The 13,172-nt window shown below is 40.0% G+C and overlaps 1 protein-coding gene across 4 annotated transcripts in view; it reads right to left on the bottom strand.

Annotated features, from left to right (window-relative positions):
• sh3gl3a (SH3-domain GRB2-like 3a) overlaps positions 1–12,480 on the bottom strand; it is an 87,070-nt gene extending 74,590 nt beyond the window's left edge. For 2 of the 4 annotated variants that reach the window (XM_044188880.1, XM_044188863.1), the window contains exon 1: positions 12,260–12,480. Coding sequence is in view for 2 of the 4 variants with exons in the window: in XM_044188863.1 (XP_044044798.1) it covers positions 12,260–12,304 (45 nt within the window). In the remaining 2 variants the exon portion in view is untranslated. Of the gene's footprint in view, positions 1–4,276; positions 4,332–8,452; positions 8,491–12,259 lie in introns of those variants that run through there. The other 2 variants (XM_044188872.1, XM_044188901.1) reach the window with 2 other exon arrangements.
• Positions 12,481–13,172: the final 692 nt, after the last annotated feature.

Raw genomic sequence — 13,172 nt, 5'->3', positions numbered from 1 at the left:
TCAAGTTCTGTTTTTATTATTTGCACAACTATCTCTATCGTTTTTCATGTGTACAACCAAGTGCAACCCCAAGAATGCCTTTGAGGAGAAACTGTCCAAACGTGAGATGGGGTTGGAATTGGGAAGACTTATATGTATTACAGTAATTGTGGAATTGTTTTTGTCTGGCAATATAGAAGAAGAAAAACCTTCACAAACACTCATCAGTTTATCCAGGAATTTGGGATTTTGTGAATTCAAGAACTAAAATTGCGTTCTCCCAATATTTGAGAGAAATTTTATGAAATTAAACTTTTTCTCAATCCTCATAAAAATTGTCAGATCAGAAGACTCTTCATCATTGCCCTTTTCCAAATTAATCAATCCAATTCAGACCCATTGTGAAGAGCCTAGGTCAAATCAATCTCAACAACCCAACATCGTTTCAAATATGTTGACACTCATATATTGATGATCATTCCACGTAAAACCCTCGGTGGTGACCCGCTGACGACCCTCTGGGTGTGTGCAACAATTAGATCAGGATTTATCCTTTAACTCCCACATAAAACAAACTTCAAGGACTGCCTTCTTTCACCTACGTAACATTGCAAAAATCAGGTACAGCCTGCCTCAAAATGATGCTGAAAAATTACTGCATGCATTTGTTACGTCTAGGTTGGACTACTGCAGTTCCTTATTATCCAGCTGCCCAAATAAGTCCCTTAAGACTCTCCAGTTGATCCAGAATGCTGCGGCACGTGTACTAACAAGAACTAGAAAAAGAGATCATATCTCTCCAATATTAGCTTCTCTGCATTGGCTCCCTATAAAATGCAGAATAGAACTTAAAATCCCTCTCCTCACCTAAAAAGCTCTTAATGGTCAGGCGTATCTTAAAGATCTCATAATACCTTATTATCCGACTAGAATACTGCACTCCCAGAATGCAGGGTTACTTGTGGCTCCTAGAGTCTCCAAGAGTAGAATGGGAGCCAGAGCCTTCAGTTATCAAGCTCCTCTCCTGTGGAATCACATCCCAATGTGGGTTCCGGAGGCAGACACCATCTCCACATTTAAGAGTATGCCCCCGTGTTCCTGCTCGACAACTGCTACTACAGTTGATGTTATTGGCTCTGTTACTAATACTGACATTATTTTTCCTATATCTGTCATTCCTATTATTATTATACCCCCACCCCAAAACCTCTCTCTCTCTAAACCTCTCCCTCTCTTTCTCTTTTTCTCTCTCAGAACCTAGCACGCAAGCGACAGATGGCCGCCCACCATTGAGTCTGGTTCTGTCCAAGGTTTCTGTCACAGCCTGTCATGTTCTCACCAGCCAGTAGTCACACTAACCTGTCATTAACCACACACACATCGCACTCCCTCATCTGAGCACTAATCCCAGTCACCTGTCACCTATCACACACCTGCACCTTATCAGCACACCACTCCCCTATAAAGCAACATCCCTCACCTCAGTCAGTGTCCGGTCTCGTTTGGAATAAGGACAGATCTCCAAAGCCTACCTCCACAACGCCACAGACTCCATGACGTATCTGCAAATCATCTACTCGTCTCCAGAGCCCCGATCCCGATTCCCAAACTTCTCCAGTTTGTGTCGCTCCAGCTCCCAGTCCTGTGTATCTCCACTCTCCAGTGTGTGTCTCCACAACTCCAGAGCTCCTCTCCAACAAGTCTAGGGACGGTAGCATTATCCTCTTCTCATTACCAGTTTCCTTTGTGTACAATAAACTATATCCTTCTCATCTTGGTGTCTCCGGCCTACTCTGTCCGTAACAGAAGACCGGACCCATACTACAACGATGACAGCAATACTAATCCTTTTCTCCACCTGAGCGCTCTGGCGAAGCGTTATCTCCTCAGCCTCCCTGCTCCTCTTCGAGCAACGGACGAGTTGGTGCAACCGGGGATTTTCTCTGGCTCAGTGGGGGACTGTGAAGAGTTCCTGGCGAAGTGCTGCCTGGTGTTCTTGCTACACCCATTTCAGTTCCCGTCTGAGTGGTCACAGGTAGCCTTCGTGGTGCTTCGGCTGGCCGGCCCGGCACTGCGCTGTGCGGGGTCCCTGGCGGCAAGGGAAAGGGCGGTTCTCCATTCTCTGGGCCTCTTCTTGGCGCGGTTCTGCCAGGAGTTTGGCCCGCCGAACTTATGGTCTTCAACTAATCCCCAACCCGTCTGCTCACCGCCTGCCGCCAGCCCTGAGGTCCAGCTGCCGCCGCCAGCCCTGAGGTCCAGCCGCCGCCGCCTGCCTCCAGCCCCCAGCCCTGAGGTTAGGGCCGCCACTGCCTGCCTCCAGCGGGTCCCTGTCTTCGCTGTCCGCCTCCAGAGGGTCCCCAGGCTCCGCCCCGGCCTCCAGCTCGGAGGTCTGCCAGCTGCCAGAGTCCCCAGGCTCCGCCCCAGCCTCCAGCTCGGAGGTCTGCCAGCCGCCAGAGTCCCCAGGCTCCGCCCCAGCCTCCAGCTCGGAGGTCTGCCAGCCGCCCGAGTAACCAGGCTCCGCTCCAGTTTCCAGTCTGTCCTTTGGAATAAGGACAGATCTCCAAATCCTACCTCCACAACGCCACGGACTCCATTACGTATCTGCAAATCGTCTACTCGTCTCCGGAGCCCCGATCCCGATTCCCGACCTTCTCCAATTTGTCGCTCCAGCTCCCGGTCCTGTGTATCTCCACTCTCCAGTGTGTGTTTCCACAACTCCAGTCCATAACAGTTTCTGCCACTCTGTCCGTAACAGTTTCTGCCTCTTAAAAGAAGTTTTTTCTTGCCACTGTCGCCAAATGCTTGCTCATGGTGGGATTTGTTGGGTCTGTAAATAATATTATAAAGAGTCTAGACCTGCTCTATAGGACAAGTGCAATGAGATAACTTCTGTTATGAATTGGTGCTATATAAATAAAACTGAATTGAATTGTATTGTCTGCAACAATTAGTGTGTACATAGTCGTGGGACCTGCACTCTCGTCCGTGCGGGAGTTGCCATTGCTCTCCAGCACTGTAGTGGCCAATGTGGACCAATCTACAGCAATACACAGGAAGGCAAAACAGCTGTTGTAAAACCCTTACTAAAGAAAACAAACCTAGATGGTAATGCACTGAGCACATACAGGCAGGTATTAAACCTTCCATTCATTTAATAAGATACTTGAAAAAGTTTCAGTGCAAATAAACTCCTTTCTTAAAGAAAATATCTTGGAGGGATTTCAATGAGGCTTTAGAACATACCACAGCACTGAAACTGCTCTTACTAAAATAATCAGCGACCTCAGACTAAACTCTGATGAAAATAAGTCTTTCTGACTGTGTGTTTAACTGGTTCAAAATATACATCAAAAAGAAGGAAGTTTTACGTCAGTCTTGGAGATCGTGTGTGAGAAACATGACATCTGTTTTGTGTGAGTGTGTGTGAATGCTTGGTTAGTTTCTTTGAACTGATGAGCAGTTAGCATCTGCCATCAGTGTATGAATGGGGTGAATGTGATGTGCAGTGTGAAGCACTTTGAGTAGTCGGAAGACTAGAACGGCGCTATACAAGTACAGTCCATTTACCATTTAGGGGTTGTAATAGGGAGCTGCCTTGGTCCATTTCTATTCTCACTATACATGCGGCCACTTGGTGACATCATTCGAAAGCACAATGTCTGTTTCCATAGTTATGCTGATGACACGCAACTGTACATCTCTGCTGAACCAAATGGTGCTGCAGCTATAAACTCCATTACTACCCATCTTTTGGCAATTAATAAATGGATGAGAAATTATTTCTTAAAGTTAAACGAGGACAAAATTGAAATCCTACTAGTCGGCTCTAAAACAAAAAGAGAAATGCTATTAAATAATCTTGGGAAACTGACTCCCCGGATTAAATCTGAGGTTACAAGTTTTGGCATTATCTTCGATTCAGATCTAAGCTTCAAGTCCCACATTAACAAAGTGACGAACACATAATGTTTCCACCTTAGAAACATAGCAAGTACGACCATTTATAAATCAAAAAGATGCTGAAAAACTGATTCATGTCTTTATTTCAAGCTGACTCAATTACTATAATGCACTTTTAACTGGCCTCTGAAAAAAACACAGAGACTTCAGCTTATTCAAAACTCTGTAGCTCGGCTATTAATCAGAACCAGGAGGAGAGAGCACATTAGTCCAGTTTTAGCTGCTCTGCACTGGCTTCCTATAACATTTAGAATTGATTTTAAGGTCATCCTCATATACAAACCCCTTAATGGGCTAGAACCAAGCTACATTGCTAACTCCCTTGTTCACTACTTGCCTTCAAGAAGACGGCGATCATCTGCTGCTTGTTTATTGGAGGTTCCCAGAAACACCTGAAAGAAAATCAGGGATGCAGCCTTTGTCAATTACGCCCCAAAGTTAAGGAAAATACTACCTATAGATATCAGGGAAGCCAGCTCGCTAAATATTTTTAAAAGAAGGCTTTAACTAGATATGACTTTCCTGGTACAGGCACAAAACTCTTTTTGCTCTTTGCTTCGCATTTATGCTCTGCTGCACTTCTTTTAAAATGCTGTATTTTACTATATTTTATGTATTCTAATTATTAACTTTATTTTTACTATTTTGTATTTTATTATTATTATTATTTAGTAGGTTTTATATCCCATCTTATGTTATGCATTCCTTATTTTTATTTTACAATAAGTATGGCATTCTATCATTCATCATATCATGTCTATTTTCATGTTAAGATACATGTATTCTATTCTCATATAACTTTTTTACTCCATCTTATTTTACATTAACTATGGCATCCTTGGTTTTATGTTTTTTGTCATTTTCTGACATTTCTTCGATCAACATGACAAACTCCTTACAACCGCTACTATCATCTCCTCATCCTGATGGAAATTGGAAAAACGAGACTCCATGCAGCTTTTTCCTGTTCCCACAGGTTAAAAACATCAGATCTTTGTTTCACATTAACAAAAAAAAAAACAATGAAAACAATTAGTTGCAGCCCAACCCACAGAAAACAGTGCAGCAGCAGTTTACTGCTTCATACAATTAAGTCAGTCAGTATTGACTTAGAGGGCAATGGACAACGCACACTTCTAAAATTCTAAAGCTCATCTTGACACTGTGTACGCACTCACAACACACATGTTGATTTATGTAAAATGGCCAGATATTACATTCCACTACATTCCCCTTGCCCCTTTTCTAATAATAGTGGAAAAAGATTCAGATATGGTTGAAATAAACACGAAGCGACAGTGTTTCCCTTCACAGTTATCTTCTGCTGGTTGAGAGAGATTTATACATTTGCTCTCAGTCCCGGTCACTGTCCCATTTCAGGAAGCAGGTGAAATACCAAACAACATTTTGACCTAAATGACATACACCTAGTTCTAAAAACTGATCTTTTGTTTGCTTTTTTGCAGGAGTGATAAGTCTGATTGATACAGTCTGGCTGATATTTTCAGATATTTTCTCACAATCCAGTAACAGGAAACCACTGCGGGTGAAGTAAATGTTTGAAAAGCTCTCAACTGTTTTACAGCCTTGGCTTTGACTGTTCATCACTGCACGACTCAGAGAACAACAACAGCGAGATCAAACAGGTACCAGGAAAAAACAGGTAGAAAATACTGTACAAGGGAGGTTTTTACATGTGAAATCACTGCCCACAAAAAGAAAAATCTGTATTAATTTTTTTTCATGTGTGCAATAAATAAAAGGAAGTGGGAGCGGATAACATCCCTATGTTAGAGACCTGATCTCTGTTATCTTATGAAACATGCTATGAAGCTGCATGTCTGGTTTAATGTAAAATTACACAAGGAGCACAGACACAAACATACAAACAAGAAGTGGCAGGTTGACATTTAGCTTGTGCTCACGGGATAATTTCACGAGTAGTCACATAAATAATTACATTCATATTCCCCTGCATAAGCCCAGATGCCCAACATGAGATTTCATCTCTGCTGTGAGGGGACAAGATAGTGATACTCTGAATTTGATAGCAAATCTCCTGATCTATGATTCACCCAGATGCTGGTCTAAGGTCATCACCAACGTCAGCACTCTCTATCTAGCTAGAAAACTAAGTGATGGCATTTGGTAAGGGAATTTCAATGACACACAAGACATTATGACAGTTATAACATGAGGCAAGTGGAAGGAATGTCCACTAGGGATGAGGTAGGGTTTTGAGGAATATCAGGAAACATCTAACCAATTTTACAATTGCAAATTAAATTGGAATCCATAAATTCTTTATTAGATCATGTATTTACCTTAACAGCATAAATATAGATCAGGCACCAGATCTGAACTTGAGACAGGCCTTTGCTTCTGATCTCCCCAGTTTTATATATATTAGGTTTTGTAATATTTTAGTAAGAAGCCTCCCTGTTTCCACTTTACAACAAGAGTCATGTCATACTCTTGTTATTGTTTTGTTTTGTTGTCTTCATGTTTCTCTTCTGTAAAATAATGTTTTTATTTACTAATTATTTCCAGTCACTTCTACTTATAAGTTTATTCATCACTGTGGAGTCACTTCCTGCACAAATGTTTCACATTAAAAGCTTTCCAGCAGCTAAAAGTGCATAATCCCTCACTGTCTTGGTAGGCTTTTATTTTTATAAATGGATATTATTCTGAATTTACCATGTGAATACAGGTAATTCCACTATTCTAAGAATTAAATTTCAGGCCTGTATTTAGTATTAAACAATATATGATTGTATCAAGAATAATCACAAACTTACTGTGTTTCTACATGAATAGAGTCATATAAAATAATGCAACCACTTGTAGTTGAGGTCCTCCTGGGGTTCTTTTTTCAAATAAGTCAGTCAGAGAAAAGTCAACTTCTGAGTCATTTTGACATTTTATTTAAATGGAGAAATTTACCAATTTTGTCCACATTTATGAAGATATACCATCAGTGGTATACTTGACAATACTCAATAATATTCAAATAGAATCATGACATTCAAAAGTGGCTTTATAGTTATTGATAAAAGTTATATAGTTAGCCAGTTACAGTAAAAATGACAAACTACTGGTGAGTCACATCTGACAATGTTTTAAAATCAGACTGACGACACCTAATGATAGTGCCAACAGCTCTGTACTGTACTGTTTGCTTTCCGTCCCACAGTGTACATAAACCGTACTCCCTACTCCCTGCTAAGGGAATTTCGGTGACGTGAACTTCCCTCGACAAAATTCCTCCATTCGGAACACCCTGAAAACGTCACCAACGCAGACATCACTTCCTCCGTGCATTAATCCTGGTAACGTAAACACCTCGGATACCTGCTGCTACTGTGAACATTTTACACTACTGAAATAAAATATTGAAACAAAAACTGATACCATTACAAAACCTATTCTACTGAATTGTATGTAACTTGTGAATGAATGTCATTTGATTAATTTACAACATGTATGGTTTAATTCCTAAAGAGAATATTATTCAAATTATTTACAGATTATTATGTAATTTTATGTGTCGATTATTTACAGATTATTATAATGTAATATGTATATTATGATGTCCATGTTAATTATGAATGGTGTTCAAAATTAGTGCCAGTTCTCGTGCACCCTGTTGTTGTCAACCTTACGCTTCTAAGGTAAAACAATCAAAAATGCCAGCAATGTCTCCACTGCTGCGGTATGCATAATGAGTGAGTACTCAACTGTTGGTTAGGTTACTTAGGTTTCTAACTACAGCAGCTAATATTAGCACTGAATGTTTGTTGTAATATTGAAGTTACACAGCTATGCTAGCCACCAACATAAGTTTAGTAGTTATAAGGTCAACAACAGCTCGTTTCCCTAGATATATAGCTTATTTGAGCATTGTTGTTTTTAGGTAACTTAACCACTTAAATAGTCACATCAATAATGATAATGTTAGTTACAACAACAATGCTTGCACACGTACGTAAACTCCTTGACAAGCAGGATTACCCATCAGTCATTGTTTTTAGTGCTCCTGCGAGGTGCAAACAATGGAGCTGACCAACTTCCGGCAAACTGATGAACCGTTGATCACTTCTTCCCTAGACAGTTCACTTTGAACTGAGCATTTATTTTTTGCTCCCTACAGTTTCGAATCGTATTTACTATGGCTGAATACCCTGCGCAGTCCATTCAGCAGGCGATTCAACTAGGCGATCGGAACACACACCAAAGATCTGGAATTTTTGGCCCTGAATTGTGTCTCTCAGGCAACCAACTGAATATACCTTTGGAAAAAAAATTCAAAACAGCAATATTTAGATTCAAAAGTGACAATGCATAACCATAATATCATTCTAAAAAGTTCACTGTCAAATAAATAAAGCAAAGGCTTGACAGTGCTCTTTAATAATTCCTAAAACTGACAATTGTCTCTTTTATAACTATATATGCTTTTTATGCTTAATATGCTGTATTTTTGTGATTAAAGTTTAAATTACTACATTACCTGTCTTGATGTCTACAGTCACACATAGGGAGCTGACATCTTTAGGTGACTAATTATCATGTTATATAGCCAATAAGACAGATCCAGGCCTGTACACTACTCTATGTGAGTGAGCCAGTGTTGTTCAACTGCAAGACATGAAAAGAAATTGAAAGTGCATAACTTAATATTTAACTAAAATCAGCTCTGAGGAAAATAATGCTATGTTCTCACATAGAAAGGCTCACCAGAGCTACTTAAAATAAATTATGCTAGCTTGGAGTTCGTTTACACAACAAGGCCTTTGAAAATGTCACATTCATATACAACAGCAAGACATTAAACTAATGGACAACAGAGAAAATACTCTTTACTTCAATAATAATACCGTGCAGTAACACTCTGCATTGTAGCTTGAATAGGAATAAAACACTCTAGTAAAACTCTTCTCACTTCCTGCCCCCACAAGGGGTCAAAGCAACTAAAGTAGCCACACTAAGCTGGTTTAAATCCTATCTATCAGATCAGTTTGGACATGTTAACGATGAATCCTCCAATTCTATCCACCTTATATATGCTTCCTCTAGGCAATATTATTAGGAAACACTCCGTAAACTTTCATTGTTATGCGGATGACACTCTATCGATCAAGCCAGATGAAACTAACCAATTAGCTAAACTTCAAGCATGCCTTAAGGACATAAATACCTGGATGACCTGCAATTTTCTGATGTTAAACTCTGACAAAACTGAAGTTATTGTACTTGTCCCCACCAACACTTCTGAGACATATTATCTAAAGATATAGTTACTCTAGATGGCACTGCCCTGGCCTCCAGCAGCACCGTAAGGAACCTCGGAGTTATCTTTGATCAGGATTTGTCCTTTAACTCCCACATAAAACAAACTTCAAGGACTGCCTTCTTTCACCTATGTAACATTGCAAAAATGAGGCACATCCTGTCTCAAAATGATGCTGAAAAACTAGTCCATGCATTTGTTACTTCTAGGCTGGGTTATGCAATACCTTATTATCAGGCTGCCCGAATAAATCCCTTAAGACTCTCCAGTTGATCCAGAATGCTGCAGCACATGTACTGACAAGAACTAGGAAAAGAGATCATATCTCTCCAATATTAGCTTCTCTGCATTGGCTCCCTGTAAAATCCAGAACAAAATTTAAAATCCTTCTCCTCATCTACAAAGCTATTAATGGTCAGGCGCCATCATATCTTAAAGATCTCATAATACCATATTACCTGACTAGAACACTGCGCTCCCAGGATGCAGGGTTACTTGTGTTTCCTAGAGTCTCCAAAAGTAGAATGGGAGCCAGAGCCTTCAGTTATCAAGCTCCTCTCCTGTGGAATCACATCCCAATGTGGGTTTGGGAGGCAGACACCATCTCCACATTTAAGAGTAAGCTTAAGACTTTCCTCTTTGATAAAGCTTATAGTTAGGGCTGGCTTGGGTGAGTCCTGAACCATCCCTTAGTTATGCTGCTATAGGCCTAAACTGCACCTCTTTCCTCTCTCCTTCTCTCCCTCTCATTTGTATGCATTTTTATCCCATTACTGCATGTCTCTCTCTCTCTAACCTCTATCTCTCTCTCTCTCTCTCTCTCCAAACCTCTCTTTCTCTCTCAAAACCTAACACGGCAGCGGCGGATGGCCGCCCACCATTGAGTCTGGTTCTGTCCAAGGTTTCTGCCTCTTAAAGGAAGTTTTTTCTTGCCACTGTCGCCAAATGCTTGCTCATGATGGGATTTGTTGGGTCTCTGTAAATAATATTATAAAGAGTACGGTCTAGACCTGCTCTATAGGAAAAGTGCAATGAGATAACTTCTGTTATGAATTGGTGCTATATACATAAAATTGAATTGAATTGAACCATCCCTTAGTTATGCTGCTATAGGCCTAGACTGCTGGGAGAATTCACATGATGCACCTGTCTCTTCTCCCTCTGTATGCATTCTTATCCCATTAATGCATGTTGCTAACTCAACATCTTCTCTCTCCCGTAGTTTTGTGCTTTCTCGTCTCGCTCCTCTCTCCTTCTGTTGTTTTCAGCAGGTGTTTCTGCCTCTAGAGCTGCAGAGTCCAGATCTATGTTTGCGGGCCTCCAACTGCTCCCATGTTCCTTGACAACAGCTACTACAATTATTATTATTAGTCTTAACAAATTGAACAGGGATTCTGAGTATAACTCAATGACACTTCAGTAGGTAGCGTGTGCTCATTGTGGAATCCAGGTCCTTGTTCACTACGCCGCCCTGCAGCCCCTATAGTCTGACTTTTATGCACCAATTGATGTAGGCTAACATAAATTTGAGGGAAGCATTTGTTGCAAGTGGATGAGGTGATTTACATAGGTAGCTGCTCTAGTGGGCTATGTCCTAGAGTTCTGTATGGGTCCAAAAGGTGAAATCCAAACCCAACCGTACCCACATTTTTATACCTGAATAACATTTTCTTTGGCCACTTGAGATTTAAGTTGGTATGTCAAACTTGTTAGCAAACAGTTGCTTATTTACACATAGTGCAGATACAGGGCAACAGCAGAATTGAATGTAAATCCAATATTCACTCTTCCTTTAGCTCTGTTTTGGTTTCAACCAACTCCAGAAGAAAATGTCTCTTTGGCTGCTAAATGCTCCACAGTGTTCACCAGCTAGTCTCTACCTTTGTCCGTCTGCTTTTTGGTGCTGAGCAGGCAGTGTACAGTGGGTTTATCAGAGCTTTTTCAATGAAAACAACTGCGTGCTGCGAGACGAAAACAACACTAATGAGAGTGATGAGAGTACACCAAACTCGGACTAGACCGATTAATCGGCCAATATTAGCTTATTGCAGATATTTCAGATATATTGTATATGTCGGCTGATAAGGAAAATCGCTTTTGGGGTCATTTATAAACAGTGTCACCATTAAATAGTTTGTTCACCAGAGAGAACTGACAAGTTGATTTTTCAGTCTACAGAAGACAGGTACTTTTGATTCTTGTGTGTGGATTCCTCAAGAAACAAAACAGATCCTTGAATAGTAAGACATTTATCGGGACATCTGGACAGAACATAATTAGCTATGCACTAGCTAGCTAAATAGAATCTTAATAGCTGCTGTAATAATATAGTAAAACTCGGTTAACGTGCGGTTTCCTCCAAGGTCTCAAATGTAGAGATTCAGAATCGGTTATCTCTCCTAGAGATAACGTTACGTCAAACTGCGACAGAAAATGTTAGATGTTGAGTTTTATAACGTAGCTAGGTAAAAAATATTAGGCGATGTTTTATATTCAATAAACAAATATTTCAATAAGTATTTTCACTCTTCTTATTGCTAGCTTTTCTTGACATTATGACATTACCAGTTTCTCCCACTGATAGTAGATTGGGAACAACAACTAACGTTAGGTCAAGTGGTGTGTTGCGAGATGAATAACTTATACGTCAATAACAATGCCGAAATATCCATGGGATTTCACTGTTTCGTATAGACTCTTAAATTAAGTCAAACAACGAATGTATGTTTGCCTACATTCGAGAATACACTTCATTTTCGTATTTTTCAACGGAGTTTGGTGTGACGGTGTCTCCGTACAAAACGAACTTATCTGGATGAAAAAGTAACGTTTCACAGATAGCTTAAAATATCTAAAAACTGTCTGAATTGATGCCATAATACACCACCGTTAAATGTAAGAATATAAAGTTGGCTTGTTAAGATTTTCTAATCACCTGAAGCCCGATTCCGTTTACTGTTAGCTGCAAACATGGTCCACATCCTAACAATTGTTGTTATGAACGAGCAATAACAGGCGTATCCATACCTGACTGGCTTTGTGGAACTGTTTCTTCAGCCCGGCCACAGACATCTTCGACAAACGTGTAACGCTTCACCGGAGAAAATGTTCCGTAAAACACTGAATAAAACTGGTAAAATATACGTTAAAGAAAGAGCCAGCCGACTCCACAACACTGCACTCATCAGTCACCACCGTTCAAGATTGCAGCAGGACCTGAGCTGTGTCAACTAGCTCAGACAGCAAAGGTTGACAGAACCGGAAATAGTTTTATTATCTTAAAAATATAAGCAACACTGAAACTTCACGTTTTTTATTTCTTAAATGTATTGCTTTTCATACAAAACGAACAACATAAATGTTGTCAGTGGGGAGACATTTTACTGTCACAACTTATGGTTTTTCAGTATTCTTAATACAATGGTTTTAGTTGTGAGTGACATTGTGATTGGTTTTCTGTCCACTTTTTCTACTTTTCATTCATCTCAAATGGTTGAATGTGGTTGGGATTTTCCATCATAGACCTCCTCCACAATGTCTAATCAGGGGCGTCCACTTTATACAACTTCCTTGACACCTTTTTGAAAAATTAAATAGGGACACTGCTCACAGTACAATATATCCAAAAGAAACCTCAAATGCTGAACGTACGTTCATACACTAATACACATAGGTGTGTTAAATATCTTCTTAGTCCTCTCCTAGACAATTATTTGACTCTTTAGCCTAATTGTGGCCAAAAGTAAATCCATTCTTTACATTTATTAAGTTTAAGAGGATTGTCTTTGTACTATTTATTTATTATTTTACTGCAGAATACAGATTCTTTTGTCATTTTCACTTGGCTATCTAATGTGTTTAAAGGTCGTGAGACATTGGTAAATTATGGTTTTATTTTGAAAGTAAAACCAGGAAGTGGAATTTACGTAGTCCTGTTTAA

Source organism: Siniperca chuatsi, linkage group LG1 (assembly GCF_020085105.1).
Source record: "Siniperca chuatsi isolate FFG_IHB_CAS linkage group LG1, ASM2008510v1, whole genome shotgun sequence".
In the NCBI taxonomy this organism is placed as follows: Eukaryota; Metazoa; Chordata; class Actinopteri; order Centrarchiformes; family Sinipercidae; genus Siniperca; species Siniperca chuatsi.
Note: the sequence above shows the minus strand (reverse complement) of the source record. Positions and strands in the feature narration are given on the sequence as shown.